This window comes from Magnolia sinica, chromosome 5 (assembly GCF_029962835.1).
Source record: "Magnolia sinica isolate HGM2019 chromosome 5, MsV1, whole genome shotgun sequence".
Lineage (NCBI taxonomy): Eukaryota > Viridiplantae > Streptophyta > Magnoliopsida > Magnoliales > Magnoliaceae > Magnolia > Magnolia sinica.
The window spans coordinates 20,105,833-20,127,702 of NC_080577.1; the positions used below are offsets into that span (position 1 = coordinate 20,105,833).

The 21,870-nt window shown below is 40.9% G+C and overlaps 1 protein-coding gene across 1 annotated transcript; it reads left to right on the forward strand.

Annotated features, from left to right (window-relative positions):
* Positions 1-457: 457 nt before the first annotated feature.
* LOC131245683 (uncharacterized) lies at positions 458-18,729 on the forward strand. Its single transcript, XM_058245291.1, has 3 exons — positions 458-927; positions 16,475-17,767; positions 18,182-18,729. The coding sequence occupies exons 1-3, from the start codon at positions 745-747 to the stop codon at positions 18,407-18,409; spliced, it is 1,704 nt and encodes a 567-aa protein (XP_058101274.1). The 5' UTR covers positions 458-744; the 3' UTR covers positions 18,410-18,729.
* Positions 18,730-21,870: the final 3,141 nt, after the last annotated feature.

A 21,870-nucleotide genomic window follows, 5' to 3' on the forward strand; every position in this document is an offset into this window, starting at 1 on the left:
ACATTAGCAACACGGGAAGTAGTGATACTTAGAATTTCTAATGCAACCAATGTTATCATTATTGCTGCTATTATTATTGGTATCATTAAACTGGAATATGAATAATATAAGGGATATTTCAATAATATTGGAGATACTTCAGTTTATTAGTATGGGACAATTCCAACCATGATTCATGAAAATTCATTAGCCGCATTCCAACTGGTGCATGTATTACATTTAAACCGTTCAATAAATTTCTATAAATCGGCTATTTGGAAAATAAAATCAGGTTGATTCCCATTTTATGATCTATCTAAACCGTTTCTCAGGATTTAGACAGTTCAATTTCAGTTTATTTTATTCTATGTTTTCAATTTTATAGAGCCTGCGTATTGCACATCACACTCTTCCAGAGTATCAAAGCTTTTCTCCCCAACGCGAAGCAATTGCCCGTTTCAATTTCACATTCGTTCTCGGATACAGAATACCGTCTTCAAACCTAACAACCTTCTCCGATATTTCTGGCTCTCCCAAATTCCAATCGGGTGAGTTTCGTTAACCTCTCTTCCTTCTTCTAGAATCCTCCAGAGAGATCGAGAGAGAGATCTTCCTTAATTCTTCTATAATCCTCCAGAGAGATCGAGAGAGAGATCTTCCTTAATTCTTCTAGAATCCTCCAGAGAGATCGATAGAGAGATATAGATAGATAGATAGATAGTTAGAGAGAGAGAGAGAGAGAGAGAGAGAGAGAGAGAGAGAGGGATGGATTTCGAGCTGCGGTCCGCAAGGGAGAAGTTGGAGAGGGAGCAGAAGGAGAGGAAAGAGAGGGCTAGGATCAAGCTCGAGAGAGAGAGGAAGGCCCGCACTGAGGCCGTCCGTCAGAGAGAAGCCATAGAAGCAGCTCAGAGGACTCGAAGGCTCGATGCCGACCGTGCGGAACTCCTGGTATTATTGATCTTCCTCTTTATTTTCTTTCTCGCTATGCCGAATTTGGTGAATTTGGTGGGCCACATCATTAAATTGATGAAATCTTCTGCATTGATTGTTCCTTTTCTTAAAAAAGAAGAAGAAGAAGAAAATCTGTGGAAGGGGAATTATATCGAACAGATAGAAAATTGGGAAGTCTTTTAACAGGATGTTTGCTTCCGTTTCAGCCAATCCCGGCACATACATTATTCCCGAGTCGAAACAGATATATCATTGGAATTTGGATCCACCTCTCTTATTTATGGGCTTATATTTTACGGGCATCCAAACGACTAATAATCGCTTGGGACGTTCTCTTGTTTGCTCTTTCGTGTTTTGAAATTTATTAAGAAGAAAAAGAACCAACTATAAAGAGCTGCAGTCACTGACAAAGCTTTCTGATTTATGGTTTGAGGACTGGTCACTGACAACTGGCTATGGCCTATTCTTTTATGGTTGTAGGTGATCAGTTCTGATGTTATTGCTTTTGTAGGTTTGATATTGTTGTGGTGCTTTTAATATCGCCCAATTGAGGGTATGGACCACCTGCTTCATCTCATTTGGTAGTGCCTAGTGCTTTAGATATATAAGAAAGGTCGTTTGTATGGTCTTATTTATTCTTTTCCTTTCTTCTGAGCGAGAGTCATTGCTGCGAATGCCAGTGATCCCTTTTATAAATTTGACTTCAATATTTCATATTTGCGATGGTGTTGTCATGTTTGTGTAGTATTTCTGAGACTAGGATTTGGGCAATAGCACGAAGATGGTGTTGTCAAATGCAATATGACACAAACACGTTGTGAAAAATGTAGCTAAGAAAAGGTTCCTGGAGTAGAAAAGGAAGTCTTCGTACAAACTACAACTTTTTTTTTTTGAAAGATGATTATATTGAAAAGAAAAGAGAACTGAAACAACAGGGAAAACAAAAACAGCAAACAGAAAACTGGAACTGAAAGATCCGCTGAGATAGCAGATCAGATCAGCTCAAACCCCAAGAAACAACAGATCAACATTCTTCAGTGCTTCAACCTGCATGGCCAATTCTATCAGGGCCTTCTTCACCTTAGAGGACACATACTGCGTGGGATGAACGATATCCCAGAAACATCTGTTGTTACGTTCTTCCCAAACAAACCACCAGATCGCAAGAACCACCATCCTCCAGATCTTTGTTCTCTCTTTGCCCATATGCACACAATGCCACACTTGCAGTAAAAGATCCGCCCTCTCAGGGAAGCAGCAACTGATGTTGAAACGACAAAGGAAATCGGCCCATATGGAAGAAATAAAGGAGTAATTCACCAGCAGATGATCAACTGTTTCCTCCTGTCGCATACAGCACAAGCAAATGTTTGGGATGATCATCCCTTTTTTCTGCAGATTGTCGATAGTCAAGATCTTTCTTTTCCCAGCCAGCCAACCAAAAGCCGTGATTCTGGGGGGAACAGTGTATCTCCAAAGAAAGGCCTCCCCACTGGACTGATTGTGGAGCCTGCTGGAAGAAATGTAGCTGTAGAAGGAGGACACCGAGAAGCAGCCCGTCTTGCAAAGCTTCCAAATCAGACTATCGGGAATCGATTTGTCAGGAGGAAAAACAGAAATGCACTCCAGCAACTCGGTGAATTCCGATACTTCCCAATCTTGTAGATTTCACCTGCAAACGATGCTCCACACAATGTTGCTGCCAGATATCTCGTAACAATCTGCCACGGATACAGATTTGGCTGGAGCAAGGACGAAGATCTGCGGAAATCTATCTTTTAGAAGGCTGTCCCCCAACTAGTTATCTTCCCAAAACCGAATATTGGCCCCATTACCAAGCTCGAAAGTGATACCGCTGAGCACCTCCCTTTTTATTTTTAGAATATCCTTCCAGATGGCCAACGCCCTATACGTGGATGACTCTTTAGTCCACCAGCCCCCGCTCGCTTTCCCTTTTTTTGCTTGATAACAGAATTCCAAAAACTACCATTTTCAGCCCCCAATCTCCAGATCCATTTACCTAGCAGGGCCTGATTCATAGCCTTGAGATCCCTGATTCTAGCCTCTCCATTTGCCGTACGCCTGCACACATCCTTCCATCTCATCAGGTGAAATTTCTTCCTGATATCATTCCCGTGCCAAAGGAAGTCGTGCCTATACTTTTCAAGCGACACCAGCACAGCACTGGAACATTTGAGCAACAACATAAAATAAATAGGAAGATTGGAGAGGGAGGCTTTAATTAGGGTGAGACGACCGCCTAATGATAAGTATCGACTCTTCCATCTAGTAAGAAGCTTCTCGAACCTGGAAATGACTTTCTCCCACATTCTTATGGGCGGCCTGCCGATGCAAAGAGGAAGCCTGACGAAAGAACAGGGGAACGAAGCCGCGGAGCACCCAAGGATACCCGCCAGGGCCGCAAGCTCATCGCTGCCTAGATTGGTGCCATACATATTGGACTTTGTTAGATTGACCTTTAGCCTTGAAACAACCTCGAAACAATGGATAGCGGTGCGCAGATTTTCTACCTTTTCGACATCGGCTTTCGAAAAAAGCAAGGAGTCGTCTGCATATTGGATTAACGATATCGGGGTCCCCAGCCCTTTGATATTGATCCCGCTTAAGACACCTTCCGCCTGAGCTTTGTATAGCATTCTGGAAAGGGCTTCCATCACTATAAGAAACAAGAAAGGGGAAAGGGGATCGCCTTGCCTGAGGCCCCTCGAACTCTTAAAAAAACCTTTAGGAGACCCATTGAGAAGGACGGAGAAGGAGGTAGAACCGATGCATTCCTTTATCCAGCCTCGCCACTTCGGCCCAAAACCCATCCGCTTCAGAAGATAGAGCAAAAAATCCCAATCCACGTGGTCCTAAGCCTTTTCGATGTCTAGCTTACAGATAACTGACTTCTTCCCGAAGGATGAGGCAGAATCCAAACACTCGTTCGCGACGAGAGCTGCGTCTACTATCTGTCTACCGGCAATAAAAGCACGCTGATTTCTAGAGATGATCCTCCCAATCACTCGACTTAAGCGGGAAGCAAGGACTTTGGCTAGGATTTTATAGGGGCTTTCCAACAGGCTGATCGGCCTGAATTCCTTCAAGGAGGCAGCTCCTGAAACTTTTGGGATGAGGGCAATAAACGAGGCACCGAAACTCTTGGAGATCTTGCCTTTTCCATGGAACTCAGCTAGAAATTTCAGCACATCGCCTTGAACCACCTCCTAGAACTGTTGAAAGAAGAGGATGGGGAAGCCATCTGGCCCAGGGGCCTTTTCCCCAACCATATTGTCGAGGGCCTGCTTGACTTCTTCAGCTGAGAAGGGAGCTTCGAGCAGCTCTGCCTCAGCTATCGATACACCTTCAAAATGAAGCTCGTCGAGATTCGGTCTATGCCATTTTCACTAGCTAGAAGGCTGGAAAAATATCTCACTGTTTCATCAGCGATCCTGTCTCTGTCATCTATCCGGGCACCGTTCTCTATAAGGGAGCTGATTCTGTTATTGGAAGTGTGCATACTAGCCATGCTGTGGAAGAATCTGGTGTTGCGATCGCCTTCTTTCAACCAGCTTATATGAGCTTTTTGTTTCCAGGAGATCTCCTTTTCCAGGGCCCTGTTTGCCAGCACCTGAATTAACTGAATTGTATGAGCCATGATGGCGGGAGTCATCGGAACCCCTTCTGCATGGGTATCAATTTGGCACAGCTCTGTTAGGTGGGCTTCCATTGCTATCTCCCTGTCCTGATATTCTTTTTTTTGCCATAACTTCAAGGCTTCCTTCAAGCGTTTTAGCTTGGAGCTAAGCTTGAATCTAGCGTGACCATCAACTGCAAACTCTGCCCACCAATCCGCAATCATCTGTTTAAATCCCTTGATCTTCAGTTATGAACAGTCGAACCGGAAAGGCTTTGGGCCCCAGTTATGCTCCTCCACATCCAACAGAATAGGGCAATGATCCGACGTTACGCGAGGAAGGGCAGATTGGGAAGAGGAGGGGAAGACCTCGAGCTAGGAAGGAGAAATCAGGATTCTATCGAGCCTGGATAAGATCGGAACAACCCGCCCATTGGACCACGTAAATCTGGAACCTATCAGAGGGAGGTCCACCAACTTTTGATTGTCAATCCATCGGGAGAAGGAAGCCATCGCTGGAGTAGCCGTGTTCTCATGGGACTTTTCCTCTGTGAATCTGGTGATATTGAAATCTCCCATTATGCAACAGGGGCCGTCGAAAGAGTTAATGGAAGCAGAGACTTCTTCCTAGAATTGAGGCCGACACGAGTCTTGGTTGGGGCCGTACACCGAACATAAAAGGCAGCTAAGACCCATCGAGATATGCTGCAGCTTAATCGTCACCGAAAATGAGCCAATCCAGCTGGCTTGGATTGACCAGAGGGACGATCGCCATGCAAGGATAGTTCCACCTGCGCTACCCAAAGCATCTAGTGCCACCCACTTGACATCCCTGGCCTTCCAGAGAGTCTCTATCAATCTAACATCGCAGCTACTGATCTTTGTTTCCTGAAAGCAGACGATATCAGGGCGATACCTATCACAGGAGCCTTTAATTAGGCTCCGTTTTTGTTTAGACCCGACTCTTCTAACGTTCCAGGAGATTAACTTCATTGGACAACCGCACTTCCTCGAACTTCCTGGCCCTTTGAACTGACTGAGGGATCAGCAAAGTCTCCTAGGCCATCAGCTTCCCGACGAAGTTCTCTGCTGTTGAGCGATCTAGCTCGTCGGTTTCTGCCTCTGGGCGATTTGGAGACTGAAAGGGGCCTGCCGCCAGTCTCCATGCACTGGAATAAGGCTAAGAAATCTTCAGGACAGTCCCCAAATGAGAGCCCTAAGGATCTGCCCACATGCCCCATGGCATATCTGATCCATTTCTTCTTATGAATGGTGTCCAACAGGGTAGCTCTGTGCGAATCGTCAACGATCTGCTTTGAAGAGGCTTCCTTAGGGTTGGGGGTGGCAGCTATACACATCTGGAGAGGTTCCGCTTCGATCACTTTGAGATCCAGTTGATCTTGGAATAGAGTCAGAAGACATTGCTCAGACCAGTCAGCTGAAGAAGGTCGTGTGGAGGAGGGCGCATCGGTTAGAGAGGGAGGATTGTCCGACTGATAGGAGCCTTGATTGAAGTCGGCACTGTAAGGAGGTTCTAGCAGTGGACGGGTTGCAATCGGGCTTGATGAGAGGTTGTTCGCAATCCCGACCCAAGGTTCCGGCACCCAACCATGTTGCAGGCGTCCCGGCGAAGCAGGATGACGGATCATGCATGTGGGAGATGAAGGAAAAGAAGAGGGATCAAAATATAGAAGGGGTCACAAAATATAGAAAAGAAATGAGAGATTAGTTTTGAATGCAAATGGAGGTCTTCTCTACGAATAATAATCAACAAAAGCTCCAAAACATTACAGCTACGTTTGGAAGAACAAAGGAATTGAATTGTGCCAGTTTAAACAAGAAGAAAAATCTTTCAAAAAAAAAAGTGAATTTTTTTTTTTTTTTTTTTGATGCTTCCTATCATTCCTAATGGGAAAGTGGCCCTCATATTGTAATTAGCTTCTTTTCAAGTTCAGCTTGAAAGTAATATAAGTGCAATTTGGAGCACAACCCTCATCATCATCATTGTCGTCATCAGCATTTGAAAATATGCCCAATTCATTGAAAATGCAATTTAGATCATTAAGAATGAAAGGTAACTTCTGCGGTGGAGTGCAAGTTCCTGTGGCCCAAGCATTTTAATTGGGCGAGTCTCCCTCCTCAATCAACTTCCCAGTTTCCACTCACCTGATTGGCAAAGATCTCCACACCAAATTTGATAGTCAAAAGCTCCACTCAATTAGAAAACCCACTCTAACTATTCCTGTAAAAGTAAGCTTCACAGAATAAGCCTGTCCTTAAGCACATCCCAAATCAAGGTATTCAATAACGGTAATGGCTGGCCGTTCAACCACTACATTCTGATTTATGGGTGATAATGGTTAAAAAATTTAAAAGAAAATTTTTGATATATATATATAATGGTTTTAAACATGTTTATGATGGTGTAATGGGCCATTCTTTGGTACGACTGTTGTCTTGGACTGCTTGATGATTTTATTGACCTGAGAGGCTTAGATTGATTTTAATATTTAATTTTCTAAATATTTAATATCAATGATTCAATATAAATAAAATTAGATGAACATAAATCTAATGATGAAACAATTACATATTTATATTTATATAAACCATTTTACAACAAACAACCATAGTATAGCTATATAGGTACATTGATGTTAATGCATGAAGTATGAAGTGAGCTTATAACTAACAAAGTGATGTCAAAGGGCAAACATAAATACAAAAGAGTACTTGCCAATCGTGTCACCACCATAAAAGAATTGTGTTGCCTGTGGCTGCTCAACCTCAATGTCATAATCATCCGGTTGTGAAAAGGGTGCCGCATATCCATAATAACTATAGGGAAAAACCAATGATGACTGATCACTTTTATATTATCACCTGTTGCATGAAGGTCGTGGTAAAGTTGATTCGTCTAATGTTTGTCAATCATCTTCAAGTAATCTTTGCAGTTCTTTCAATCATGATGAATTTCAGTGACTTGGTCTTTACTTTATCCATGGCTTCATAGAGGAAACCCATGGTAGGTATCCCATTGGATTCTACAAGATGAAAGATTCTCATAAGTGATTTCATTACCTTTAGGATATTTCAAACGTTCTTCCAATATTTATTATTTCTTGGTCTTTACAATCTCAACTGGTGTTCTTGATGTCTCCTACCCATGCTTTGGGAAGCAAATATCTTGTTCAACTTTCCCCTATGCTTGCATAATCTCTCAAGTGCAACAAATTTGTAGCAAATTGAGTAGTTATAGGTGTAACTCTTTCCCTTTTGTGAACTTACGTGTTATTTCGACTACTTAGTTATGATTATAGATGAATGTGGTGACTCGCTTTGCATTTTCAATCAATTTCGTAATATTTTTTCTTTTCAGTATCTTCCAGTATGAGATCAATACAGTGTGCAACACATGGTGACCAAAATAAATGTTTCCACATATCCATCAACATTTTTCAGCTAATTTATACGATACCTCATTGTCAGTAACAATTTGCATAATGTTTCCCTTCCCAATTTCATCTACCATCTTATCCATAGGATTGAAAACACAAATTGCATTTTTCGTTGCCTCGGATGCATTGATGGCAATTTGGAATATCGTTCCTAAGTGACAATATGCTATGAAGTTTATCATGTGCTGTCTTGTTGGTCCAATCCAGCCATCGCACAACGTCCTTTATTGTACTATATCGATCTAATAGTGGCCACATGTATCCTTACAGCAGCTTTGTACTCCATATCTGTCTATCTTCTAATCTCACAAGCTGTGAGTGCACGGACTCCTGTTTCTGCCTTTGCTACTGCATCTATTACCACTTGTCAATAGGGAGGGTTTGCAACATCTGGATGTGTTGCCATGTATGAATATCTTGGTTTTTGCCCTTCTAAGCTTCCCAACTGCAGTCAAACTATTCGATAACTTATGACCACCTTTGTTACCATTACAATATGGGCCATAATGGCCATCATGTCCATTTTTTAATCGGCCTAGAGGCCAAGGCAGTCACAACCACATTCCATTTTTTTGCAATTGCCATTACAACCCCATAATGCGCAATGGTCCCCACCTTGATTGGTCGTTATGCAATCGCTTTTTAATACCTCGACCACAGTTTTTCTCCACGTTTGTTTCGGCCTCCTCTTCTCTAGCTTCGATTTTCTAAATGAAATGGGATCATGAAGGTCTTCTTGGCTCCACATTCACATCATCGAAGTCTCAACCACGAGCTTTACCTCCTTGAGCTGCTGAATGAGCATATAAAGGTTGTTGTCGGCTAAAGGCATGCTGTAAACCACTGAACACACCATGAGTTCCTCGACTGCATTTTTTCTCCACATTCGTTTCAGCGGCCTCATCTCTGTCTTTTATTTCCTAAACGAAATGGGATCATGAAGGTCTTCTTGGCTCCACATTCGCATCATCGAAGTCTCAACCATGAGCTCTACCTCCTTAAGTAGCTGAACAAGCATATGAAGGCTATCGTTAGCTGGAGGCATGCTGTAAATCACTGAATACACCATGAGTTCCATCCCCGCCCTTCCCCCCCTCCACTTACATTCCTAGTCCCACTCCCATTTCTACTTCTACTGCCCTCCCACCACGTCACAAACTGACCTTCCTCCAAAAATCTATTGACATTCTTCATCTTCACGTGCGGTGCATGAGTTCTCTTTCTCCTCGCCATTGTCACCTCCCTATTAGAATCCTCACTAGACTAAACATTATCATCATCACACACTCATAAAATTAGGCCCAAAAGACTCTGCTCAGTGTATCAAGAGCAACTTGCTTCTTCTTTTGTACAATACATTTTTTTTTTTCTTTAATATCTTTCAAATTATGCTACATCATCAACATTCAAGGGCTGCGTTGTTAAAGGAGGGTGATCAAAATGCATGCTTCTTCCACAACATAGCTTTGGCTAGAGCAAGGAACAACATAATCTCTTCGATATCTGTAGATGGTAAAAGATTTGAAGAAAAGTCTTGGATTTGTGGGGCTATCATTAAATTTTATGAAAAGCTTCTCACGAAGGATTCCTGGTTCCGGCCTCGGCTGGACAACCTTCATTTTGATAGTTTGGTGAAGGAAAAAGCTGATTTGCTGGAAACGGATGTTTCCGAACAAGAAGTAAAGGAGGCTGTGTATAATCTGGCTAGAAATAAGGCCTCGGGGCCAAATGGATACCCTATTGCCTTCTTTTAAATCTTTTGGAGTGTGGTAAGAAAAGCAATTATGAGATCTATCAAGGATTTCTTTGCTACTGGGATCTCTCCCTTCTTATTTGGGTCTCCTTTTATGCATTGGGAAACCAACCATACATCTTTGGGATAAGGTGGTGGAAAGGATAGAAAGAAAATTGTCCAAGTGGAAAAGCTGATACCTTTCATTGGGAGGGAGACTCACTCTCATTTAAGCAGCCTTTTTTCTAATATTCTGCTCTACTACATGTCTCTTTTCAAGTGCCCCTCCTCGGTTAGAATCAAATTGGAGAAGCTTAGAAGGGATTTTTTTACTGAAAAGTTCAAATGAAGGTTTCAAATTCCACCTTTAAAAATGGGAAGATGTTTGCAAACCTATCAAAGAAGGCAGAGCTGGTATAGGAGACCTGTTCAACATGAATTACACTCTTCTTGCGGAATGGTTATGGCGCTTTGGTATGGAGGAAGCGAATTCTTGGAGGGAAATCATTGCTTCCAAATATGTGATACAACTGAGGTGTTGGGAGGCTAGGGAATCATCTCTTCACGGTGCTTCATATACTTGGAAGCCAATTATGGCTCTCAAGTTGGAGTTCAAGAAAGGCATCTCTTTCTCAATAGGTGATGAATCTAGAATCAGAATCTGGGAAGATGAGTGGTGTGGCGATCTTCCTCTATCACAAGTTTATCCCAATTTAGCTTGGTTAGCGTCTGCAGTAGATATAAAAGTGGCAGAATGCTTCTCGATTATGGGTCTCAATATAGGTTGGTCTCCCCAGTGTAGAAGGGGTATGACTGATTTGGAAATGGAAGAGTTTATGACCCTCTCAGAGAGGCTTAGATATGTGGTTCCTCCCTGTGGCAAAGATGAAATGTTTTGGAAAGTCCATAGCTCAGGGAAGTTTCAAGTAGGCCTGTTCTACTATATGCTTCGTTCCTCCATGTTGGGTGTTGGTGATAGCCACGCCTTTCACTTTTGGCGTTATGATATTCCTCCTAAGGTTGCGGCTTTCTCTTGGTTGGTAGGGAGAAAGAAAATTTTGACGATAGACAATTTGCAAAAAGTGGTCTATGGTCATTCCTAATAAATGTTATCTTTGCAAGCAAGCAGTGAAATCAAATCAGTGGACTGCCTATTCATTTTTTGTTCTTTCACGACCAAGGTGTGGTACCATTTTTTATCGTTTTTCAACTTGTCATGGGTTATGCCTAACAATGTTAGAGACCTTCTATGGGCGTGGCATGGAGGAGGCTTGGGTATAAAGGAAAGGGGCCTTTGGCACATGACCCTTCCGGCTGTTTGGTGAGTGACATGGAATGAGAGGAACAAGCGATGTTTCAACAACATTTTGCACTCGGTTGAGACAGTTATTTCTATTGTGAAGGCTTCTATTTCTGAATGGTCCTCTTTCCTCTTAAGAGTTGATGGATAGCTTCTCTTTTATCTTCTTGTTCTTTTACTTTTTTGGGCTTCGGCCCTTTGATGTATTCTTTTCTTGCTGGTTGTTGCCGGTGGGTCTTTAATAAATTTCCATTACTCTTCAAAAAAAAAAAAAAAAGATGTTAAACATGACTTCATGGTTGTCTTCTCCAAAATTCTACGGGAGGGGCAGACTTAATAGCTCTATACATGTCAGATTGATTTATCTCCTTCTGAAGAAGAGTAGTGCTTCAAAGCTGAATGATTTTAGACTGATCAATCTGATTGGAAGTGTTTATAAGGTCATCTCCAAGATCCGGTAGGTAATTTGTTCCATAATCTCCCCTTTCCAAGGTGCGTATGTAGAGGATTGGCAAATACTAGATGACATTATGATGGCAAATGAGTACATCTGTTCTAGAATGGTTGCAGAGGAACCAAGGATGGTATTCAAAGTAGTTATGTAGGTGTACAACAGGTTTGGTTGGGCCTTTCATTCCTAAATGATGGATATTAATTATAATGGGTTTTAGAAAAAAATGGAAGGAGTGGATCATGGAATGTGTCTTGACTGCTTCTTTCTCTGTATTGATCAAAGGAAAGCTCTACAGCTTCTTTGGGAATTCTAGGGGTCTGAGACAAGGGGATCCTCTCTCCCCATTCTTGTTCCTTATGCTTCTTTAATCGAAGGCTTTCGGGTAGGCAAGCCGTCTTTCAACACCTGCTATTCGCTGATGACACTATGGTGTCTTGCAAGGGCCGTAGTGGATCTCCAATTTCAAACACATACTTAGAAGAACCTTTCGAGAAAAACACACACACACAAATAGAAGCTTCGAGGGAGTTCTGAGGTTAATGTTTAACATGAGCAATGAATGTGGGCATCAAGATTGGTGAGCGCTGTTTGAATCTTTTTGCAGCCTTTGGTGAGATGCAAATGACGAGCCTTTCCATGTCCTATTTGGGGCTCCCAATGGTGCTTAATGCATATTCTGTTTCAGTTTGGAACCTGGTCGTCAAAATGATCACCGTCTAGCCTTTTGGAAGAGAGGGTGTCTCGAGGAGGGAGGATAACTCTTAACAAGACGACTCTTGCAGATCTCCCAATTTACTTATCTCTTTTCAAGATCCTGATGGCAGTGGAAATGAAAATAGAAAGAAACGAGAGGGAGTTTCAATAGGGATGCTCTGCAGAGAAAAAAGAGATTCCATTTGGTCAGATGGGAAGAAGTCAAGAAGGCGAAAGAGGAAGGGGGGTTGGGTATTGGAAAGAATCAAAGAAAGGAACGGGAGTTTGCTCAGTAAGTGGTGGTGGAGATTTAGTAGGAATGGCGCTCTGTGGCAAAAGGTCATCTTGGAGAAATATGCGCACTATAAACAGGGATTGGGATCCTGGTCCTGCATGCAGGGTTCTAGTCTCTAAGATCTGGAAAGACATAATGAACATGCGGGATCAATCAGAGCGAAAAAGCCCTGGTAGGAGGTTTCAGGTTCTTGGTGAACAGCAGTGATTTTGCCTATCTTATGGGAGGATGAGTGGGTGGAAGATTGCCCTCTCTCAGTCAAATTTCCAAGACTGTACAGGCTTGGCATCAAGAGCTTAATGGGCATTGGTATGGAACATCATCCTTGGAAGGAATCTCGAGGAAGATGAAATTGAAGATTTTCAGTCCCTGCTTCTCATCCTGAAACATATGCATCTTAGACACCTTAAGAAGGATGCTAGAATTTGGAAGAGGGGCGCTTCAGGATGGTTCTTTGCAAGATCTTTTTTTTTTTTTTGCACAGTTACAGGTGCAGAAAAAGTTCAGTCTGTTGCTTGCAAGCCTTCTTTTTTTTTTTGGGGGATTATTGATCATTGACAAAGTCCTGATGATGGAAAAGCTAAGGTGCAGGGGTTTCACCTTCTCTAACAGATGTGGAATGTCTAAATCCAAAGAGGAAAATGTAATTGATCTTTTTCTCTAGTAATCAGTTCTGGCATCTGTTTGGAACTATTTCTTTTCAGAGTTCCAGTCTCTTGGTGGCAATCCTTAACGAACGAAGTCGCAAACTGGTGTAGTGGGCAGGTCCAAAATAAGGGTAGGGTTTGGAATCTCAATACTTTCGCAGTTTGCTGGGAGATATCGTGATAAAAAAAAAAAAAATCAGATCTTCAAAGATACTCAAATGAACACGGTCTCTCATTTAAAAGACTAAAGGTTCAATTATTCAATGGGCAGCTGTATCCAAAAAAATCAGAGGTTGGGCAGTGTCAGATATTGCCAGAGAGTGGTCTCTCTGGGTGTCAAAGGTCCCCAAAGTCCTCCAGGTTGTAGATTCTTGGTCCCCCCTCTTGGAGTGTATAAAATGAACTTTGGCCCCCCTTTTGACTTCTCTAGTAAATTTTTTTTTTGGTTGTCAAAAAAGAAAGAAAAAAAAAAACAAGATGACAAATCTCTTTTCTGTGTGTTTTTAACCCCATGAAATCGTACTCATCCGGTTACCTGCCACCATAATTCTTCCTCCATAAGACCCTTTCACTAGTTGGAGTCCTTTCAAACAAGCCCTAACTTCTGTTTCATTTTATTCTCTCCCTCATAGGACTGAGAAGTAAAGCACCACCCTTCTCATACACCATCAATTGCTTACTGAGTTGGTTTCCTATGCTAGCTTGAACTCACAAGCAAGAAAATTCTCTACATCCTAGCATGCCTAAACTACCCATGAGAACATAAGAACATACCTAAGCTGCCCCCTATCTCAACACTAGAATTAAACCCAAGAACAAAATGCTTTTTTTTTTTTTTTTGGTGACAATAGTTTAAAAAATGTGTAGATCTACTTTCTCTTAGTTTATTCAAGAACATCTGGAAACAACAAACATGCTCTTAGTTATGCCCTCTAGAATGTCAAGGTATCAAGCTTTACCCATGTTAAATCTCCACTAGAAAATTTGGGAGCAGAGACGAAGTTGAGAGGCATGAAAAGATTTGCCTGTCTACCATGGTTAGATGCCCACTCCCAGGTTAGATGCATGATCACATGAAGTTTTATCGTGAACAAAAATCTGATCTAAGAAGCAAGGGGATAATCAAAGTCAAATTTCTTGAATCCTCCTCGAAGCTTTTGAGGAAGATCTTCTAGCCATAGACCTGTTTAGAATCTTTAGCATACAAAGTCTCTCATCCCCAAACCCTAGGTTCTTCCATTTGGATAAGGGATGATTCTTTTGCTCTCTACAAACCGTCACACTAAGGTATTCAAAATCGGTTACGTAACAGCCGTTACGTAACAGTAATGGTCATAACCATTACACGTTACGGGGTCAAAACAGCTGTCACAGAAAAAACAGGCCGCAACAGCCCCTTAACAGTCCTGTAACAATTTTTTCAAAAAATTAAAAAACGGCCGTTACGGCCTGTATCATAACGGTAACGGTGGTGGCCATTATGGCCACCGTTACCGTTTTGGAACACCTTGCATCACACACAAGGTTGGAAGAGAATACAGTAGCTTTGGGCATGGGATCCTTCTGGGGCATTTTTAGGCACCAACTTTCATAATTTACCAAAGTGTCCCTTCTCTCAAGGTAAGAGCCTACCACTCCTCGCACTAATGATAGGGGTCTTTTAGGCATTCCTCTACCTGATAACTAGCATATGTTCTACTTGTCCATCTATATCACCACCACCCTCCAAGTGGGCCCCACAAGATAGAACTTGAAAATCAACCATCCATGCCAATCAGTGATCGCAGAAACATCCTTTGGAAATCAAACCACAGATTTGAGCCTGATAAAAAATTGATTTGAATAAAGATCCTTTTAAACAAAAGGTCGCCTGCTGGCATGACTTGAGGAAGTCATTTTCCCCCCCTCTATTTTGCTCTACCATGTGAGCTACATCCCCCGACTTGAGGAAGTCAATTGATGTGGGATCCCTTATTAATAAATGGGTATACTTTGCCTCTTTCAGTAGACGCAAAACACCCAGGTTTTGCCTCATTGTGAAACTAACATTGGGTGAATCAAAATAACCTATGAGAGAGCTTAAGGCACCATATCCTGCCTCAGGTCAAGGGACTAGTAGATTGGGTGGATGAAGTACACACTCTATGAGGCCAGAAGAATGTTCGTGACAATCATTGTTCAATATGCCATATGACTTGATGTGCACACTCATGTACTAATCTGGGTATCCTTCAAATGTCTTAGTCTGAGCCTCACTACGAAGTCAGTCATCCAGAACTATGACAGTCTCACTAGAAAGCCGAATCTCTCAGTGTCATTGTCTCAGAACCAATGCATGTTGGCTTGCTACAATGTTAATCTGTGTACCTCATGGTCAACAAATTCACTGTATTTACTTCTTAAAAAAGGGGAGGAAATAAATTCACTGTACCCATGTGATGGAATGCATAGGAACAAGACTAAATTAAGAATTTTCCTTTGAACAATGATTTTACTTTATTAATAATCTTGAAACAGATGAGTGATTGGTTTTCCAGGCCACACTGACCAACAACTGTTTGAAACTGAACTCACAGTCACAGTTGACCCATGAACAATTGCTCACAAGTTCCTGCTGTCCAATGGCCAGTACGTGGGTTTCCAAAGTGTATTTCTAAAGAAGTCTGGAGACCTTTCCTATGCAGAAGGATCCGATTCTTAAAACCCTTCCTGATTTGGTGTCTGAACAGAATCAAAGTTGGTCTAAACAAGGAATCAAAACTGTTCATGACATGTCACCATGCTGCATTTAGGGAATATGAAGTCACTAATCCACACTCAAAAGCTGATTAGAACAATGGGTGGGCATTGACGATAACAACAGAAAAAGGCAAAAGATTTTATCATCAACACAAAGATTGGAGGAGAGTATTTTTCAACCTTTTTTTGTTTTTTTGTTTTTTGTTTTTTGTTTTTGTTTTTTTTTTCTTTTTTCTTTTTTTTTTTGTTTTTCGTTTTCGTTTTTGTTTTTGCTTTTGCTTTTTTGTTTTTTGTTTTTTGTTTTTTTTTTTTTTTGTTTTTGTTTTTTTTTGTTGTTGTTGTTGTTGTTGTTTTTCTTTAACTCGCTTTTAAGACTTCAGAACCTTCACAAATAATTTATTAATTGGAAGGAATGGTAATCTGGGCTTCCCTTCTCTTCTACTGTTTTTTTTTTTTTTTTTTCCTTTTATTTTGGCATCCTTGCTTTTTATAGATTGTAGTTATCCTTTTTGACTTAAGTTGGTAATAAAGACTAATTTATCTTCCAAAAAAAAAAAGACATAACGGACTGTTTGTTGTGTTTCCTAAGGCTAATCAACAGATGGAAGAAAGTCTACTTGTTGGAAACGGGGTCGCGTTTTACCGGATTCTTGAGGCAGTGCCTTATCAAGGCCATGGGGATAAAATCAAATTGCCTCCTTCCTGCTTCACCGAACTGTCTGACCAAGGAGCACTAGATAAAGGCCCCATGTACTTCCAATTGTCAAAGATACACCATGAAGGTCCTTCAAATGCAGAGGAATCAGAACAAAACCATGGAACAACTCATTCTGGTGTTCTTGAATTTACTGCCACCGAAGGTTCCGTTGAGCTTCCTCCCCATGTTTGGAGCAATTTGTTTCCAGCTGTCAGTCAGAATGCCCCTCTAATTGAGGTGAGGTATGTTAGGTTGCCGAAAGGAACTTATGCAAAACTACAACCAGATGGGATGGGTTTCTCAGACATACCTAACCACAAGGCCGTCCTTGAAACAAGTCTTCGTCAGCATGCAACTCTTTCTGAAGGTGACATCATCACTGTCAACCATGGAGAGCTAAGCTATCAGTTGCGGGTTCTTGAGCTAAAGCCATCTTCCAGTGTTTCTGTCCTAGAAACAGATATTGAAGTCGATATAGTTGGGCCAGATTCTACCTCAGAAAGGAGAAATCAGCACGTGCTGATCCCACTAGAGCTTGGAAAGGTGGAATCAGGAATTGTAGAGGAAGGAAAGTATAGCTATTACAAGTTTTCAATTGACAATGACGTCAGCCAAAAAATAGGTTCTGGGCATATGAATATTGTGGTTAAGATAGAGGTTGAAACAGATGGTGGGGACACCGATCTTTACGTGTCTAGGCATCCTGTCATATTCCCAACACACCACCAGCATGAATGGTCTTCCCACGATGTGGGTTCAAAGGTTTTGATCCTTAGCCCTAAGGATCAAAGCGCAATTGCAGGAACATACAGCATTGCTGTCTTTGGATTCAAGGGGTTGACGAAGTACCACATCTCAGTGGTTTTTGAAGATAATAGCAGTCACAAGGTGGGAGAACAGGCTGTTTCTTCTTCATCTTCAGCAGATGTTGTAGAGTGTCGGAACTGTAGACACTACATACCCAGCAGGACCATTGCACTGCATGAAGCATACTGCAGCAGGCACAATGTCATCTGTCAACACAGCGGTTGTGGCGTTGTTCTTAGAAAGGAGGAAGTGGCGAACCATGTACATTGTGCTAAATGTAAGCGAGCCTTCCAACAGGGCGAGATTGAGAAACACATGAAAGTATTCCATGAGCCACTTCATTGTCCTTGTGGCATCATTCTCGAGAAGGAAGAAATGGTAAGCAGCAGAATGTCCTTAATTCTATTTTATGGATTTCTTTTATGCTTCCGTTTGTTAGAGACATGATCCTGTTTTGAAACCAATAGCAAAACGGAGCTTTTGGTTGAACCATATCAAAGATTGGAGGGTGGGAGGTAGTGGGACCTAGTGTGGCCTGCTTCTTTTCACCGTCCTTGATTTGGTTTGGTAGTGGTGGGATCCAGCAACTCTATCATTTGCATCCTTCGTTTCTGTTTCCACATCACTGGTTGTGAAATTACATTAATTGCCATAGAAACATGAGCGTGGTCATTCCGCATGTGGCCTTTAAAACCATGGGCATACCAAGTTTCTCACTGGGCAGGGGATGGGTTTTCCTACATAGATTTGTGTGCACCTGATGGCTTTTTACATTATTTCCCGTGGTGGCAGGTACAACACCAGTCTTCTGTCTGCCCCTTGCGACTGATAACTTGCCGATTCTGTGGGGACATGGTTCAAGCTGGTACTTCTCCATCAGACACTCGGGATAGGCTAAGAGGTCTTTCAGAGCATGAGAGCATCTGTGGATCTAGAACGGCTCCATGCGATTCGTGTGGGCGTTCTGTCATGCTGAAGGAGATGGACATTCACAGAGTTGCTGTCCATCCAAAGAACTGAACCGGAACATAACATGTTGATGTGGGTTCTGCATTTTACGTATGCAAATGACATTAGTGTTCCTGGAGCTCTCCATGGTATGTAAGCGCATACATCTGCACTCGTCAAAGATCAACATGATTGGAGGAATCCTGCAGTTTGTGCATATATGTACTGGAGAGCCGAATACTTGTAGTTGGATAATGACTGTATCCAAGCTTTATTTGCTTCTGTACATTCAGTGTGTAATTGTTTAATTGAAAACTATGTTTTTTATTTTATATTAAATCTTCATTTGGAAAAGGATTGTTGTTAATAAACAAAGGATACAATTATTTTCATGTCCTGAGCCTGGATCCATCCATTTTTCGATGAATGTTTGAATAGATCTGAAATGCAATGGAAAAGGCAAAGATTCTTTACATGTAACGATCAATCAACCTCTGTCATGTTTATGGATGTTGACAATCCAAAGATGCAAGGGATATTGATTTGGATGGGTTTGGATGCACCCCGAATTACGATATGAACAGATGCAGAATGGATGATTGTCTGCTGCGTTGTGCACAGGATATAGCTTTTTCTGCCTCTCATCATTATCTGGAAGGCCCACCATGGAATGCTATTAACCCCAGCCTACTATCTGAATGACCAGTACTTTGAGGAAAAAACAAAAAACACATCTCTACCCAGGAACCATAGCACTCTTTCTACTATAAATATGGTAGGAGGAAGTATGCATGGTGTATGAATCATAGTCGTCCATCCAGTATGGCCAACCATGGATGACCTAGGATGATTCCAGCCATCGAACTGATGGTGACATAGAAAATTTTAATTGTCTATATCTTTAGCATTTGTAATTAAAAATGACTGATAGGATTGCCATATTGGTGATAGGGCATGTGTCCCAATTCATGCTCCCTCTGCAACATCTGTATAATAATATATACCTTGTATCAGCACCTACATGTATCTTGGAGGAGGGTGGAAGTGACCACTTAAATGCAACCCACATTCATGTGCATTTTTATTTTTATATTTAATCCATCCATGCTAAGCTTGAAATGTCAATTATCAGAATTCATGAGAAAAAGTTGTAGGTGCCTACAAGTCATACTGCGAAAGGATATGGTTGGATTAACAGAGTAGAATGACGGAACAGATCTATGGTTTAACTGAAGATATATTTCTTGATAGAGTAGAATGATGGAACAAGATTTGTGTAGCCAATACCAATTACTTAGGATAAGACCCATATAATTATTTTATTAAGCTGATCGAAAGGTCAGGATCTTCCAATCTAAAGTTCCTTCGGGCATGGCCCATCCATAGTGAGTCAGATTCGAGCAACGATATCAGGTCCCCAAAAACATGGTGATCATATCTATGGAATCATCCCACGACCTCTCTAACTTAGAATAGTAAGTCTAGTTGCTTGTTTAATGGATATGATTCCTGATTCAAGTAAATCAACGATTAGTATATATACAAGTTCAACTTTCACAGGATGGGCTCTTGGTGATTAACAGGGAACTGCCCTATCTTGCACCAGGTTTCTACATGTGGGGCCTATGGTTGGGTTATCCAAGTCATTGATTTGATAGGCCACATCATGGGTAGATTGGAAAAAAAAAATCAGCGGTCAAACAACTTTTAACACTTTAGTCGTTTGCACGAAAATAAATGAATGAGAAGAAATACATCAACAATCCACATTCAATGCAAAAAGTCAAAGATTGGACGATGGGATTTTCAAATGGACCATCGTATTTAAATTTTAGTTACATTTCACTTTTGTACAGTAGAGTTTTCATCTTTATTATAAAAAATGACTATTTTTTTGTTCTTTATTCCTAAAGATTAGTCTTACTGTTCTCTAATTTTTGCAATTAAGTTGGGCTAAGTTATAAGCAATATTGTATGTTGATCCTTTGCCAACAATACTATACTATCTTTGACAAGTGGCACACATTTATGAGATCAGACTATTCATATGTTGGCCTTGACTTTTATGGACCATAACTGAAGAACTATCATGGTCTGTTTAGACACAACAGCCAGGATTTTCTCCCATTCAATGTCGACCGATGATGGGATGTTTTGCTTTTGTTTCCAAGTGTCTAATTTTAATCACCAAAAGTTTTAAATCAGTGGCTAGGCGTTTATGCATATCTTACCACATCAAATCTAGCAATTTAGATGCCATGAGGCGAGATCTCAATAAAAGATGAATGGAAGATCTCTTCAATTACCTTATCGGTCATACATAATCGGAATATGAAAAATCATATATAACTTAAAAATGAACAGTTTACCTAGTTATTGTCATGGAACACGTGTCGTGTAACCTATTCATGTGGCAGAGCTAACTACTACTTATAATGGCCTCATGACAAAAAATGGATATCGACATAGTTGGGACAAGTGATGGATTCCACTGATGTATCATAGCATCATACAAAAGAGGTCCCTGTAACCAAAATCACTTAAGGAGCGGAATGATAACAATGTTAAGTTGGTTGAATTTCATGACACGCTACATATGTTCATATGAAAAAAGAGATAACGATCACCAACATGTAGCATTATGAGAAGAACTCTCGTCTATGTAATAGACGAAGACACACAACCAATGGCCAATTTACAACAAAAGGCTAGCACACATGGTGCCGCATAATAAGCCACAATTATTTTCAGGCCTAGATGATTATTTCTATATCAATAGACGTGAGTAGTGGCTACAAAAATCTCTCTCTAGCTTCCGTTGCAAAACTCTATAAATAAAAGAAATATCAAAGAGGTTTGGGCCTCACCAGTGCAATACAAAACCAATTATTCAATGTAACACTCCCTATCTTTTTTCTTTCTTATTTATTTATTTATTTATCCTAGATTAATAGTATAATCCCATCCATTTACATTGATACCTTAGATCGGTTTAACTTAGGAGTAGTATAATTCTCTTCCATTTACATCGAGCACTAGATCACAGGGATAACTTTTTTCCTTTCCTTCAACAGCATTTTATTTTTTTAAACACACACCTTCACACCCACACACACCATAATGGGTACTCGAACCCATAACCTCAATGTTGAAATTCTTGTGAGTCCACCACTAAGCCATTAATAGTATAATTTTCTTCAGCCATGCTTATTAAATCACTAGACCAAGAAAGACTTAGTTCTAGATTTCACCATTTATGTCACAAATGTTAGATCTATACAGAATATTTTTGGAACTTTTTATTTTTATTTCATTTAATGTAATTTGACTTTTTCTACTCTCACATTTTTGTTGTCATATCAAGAAAAAGTTTTTTTTTGGTTGAAAGATTAACAAAAACTTATTACCAAAAAAAATTATTAGACAAATGAATCCTCTCCTTTGTAAATCGTACAAGCGGTGTAATAAATGATTGAATTACTTCAATTCTCGGTTATATATGACCGCCCAATATTTTTGTCCATCTTGACATT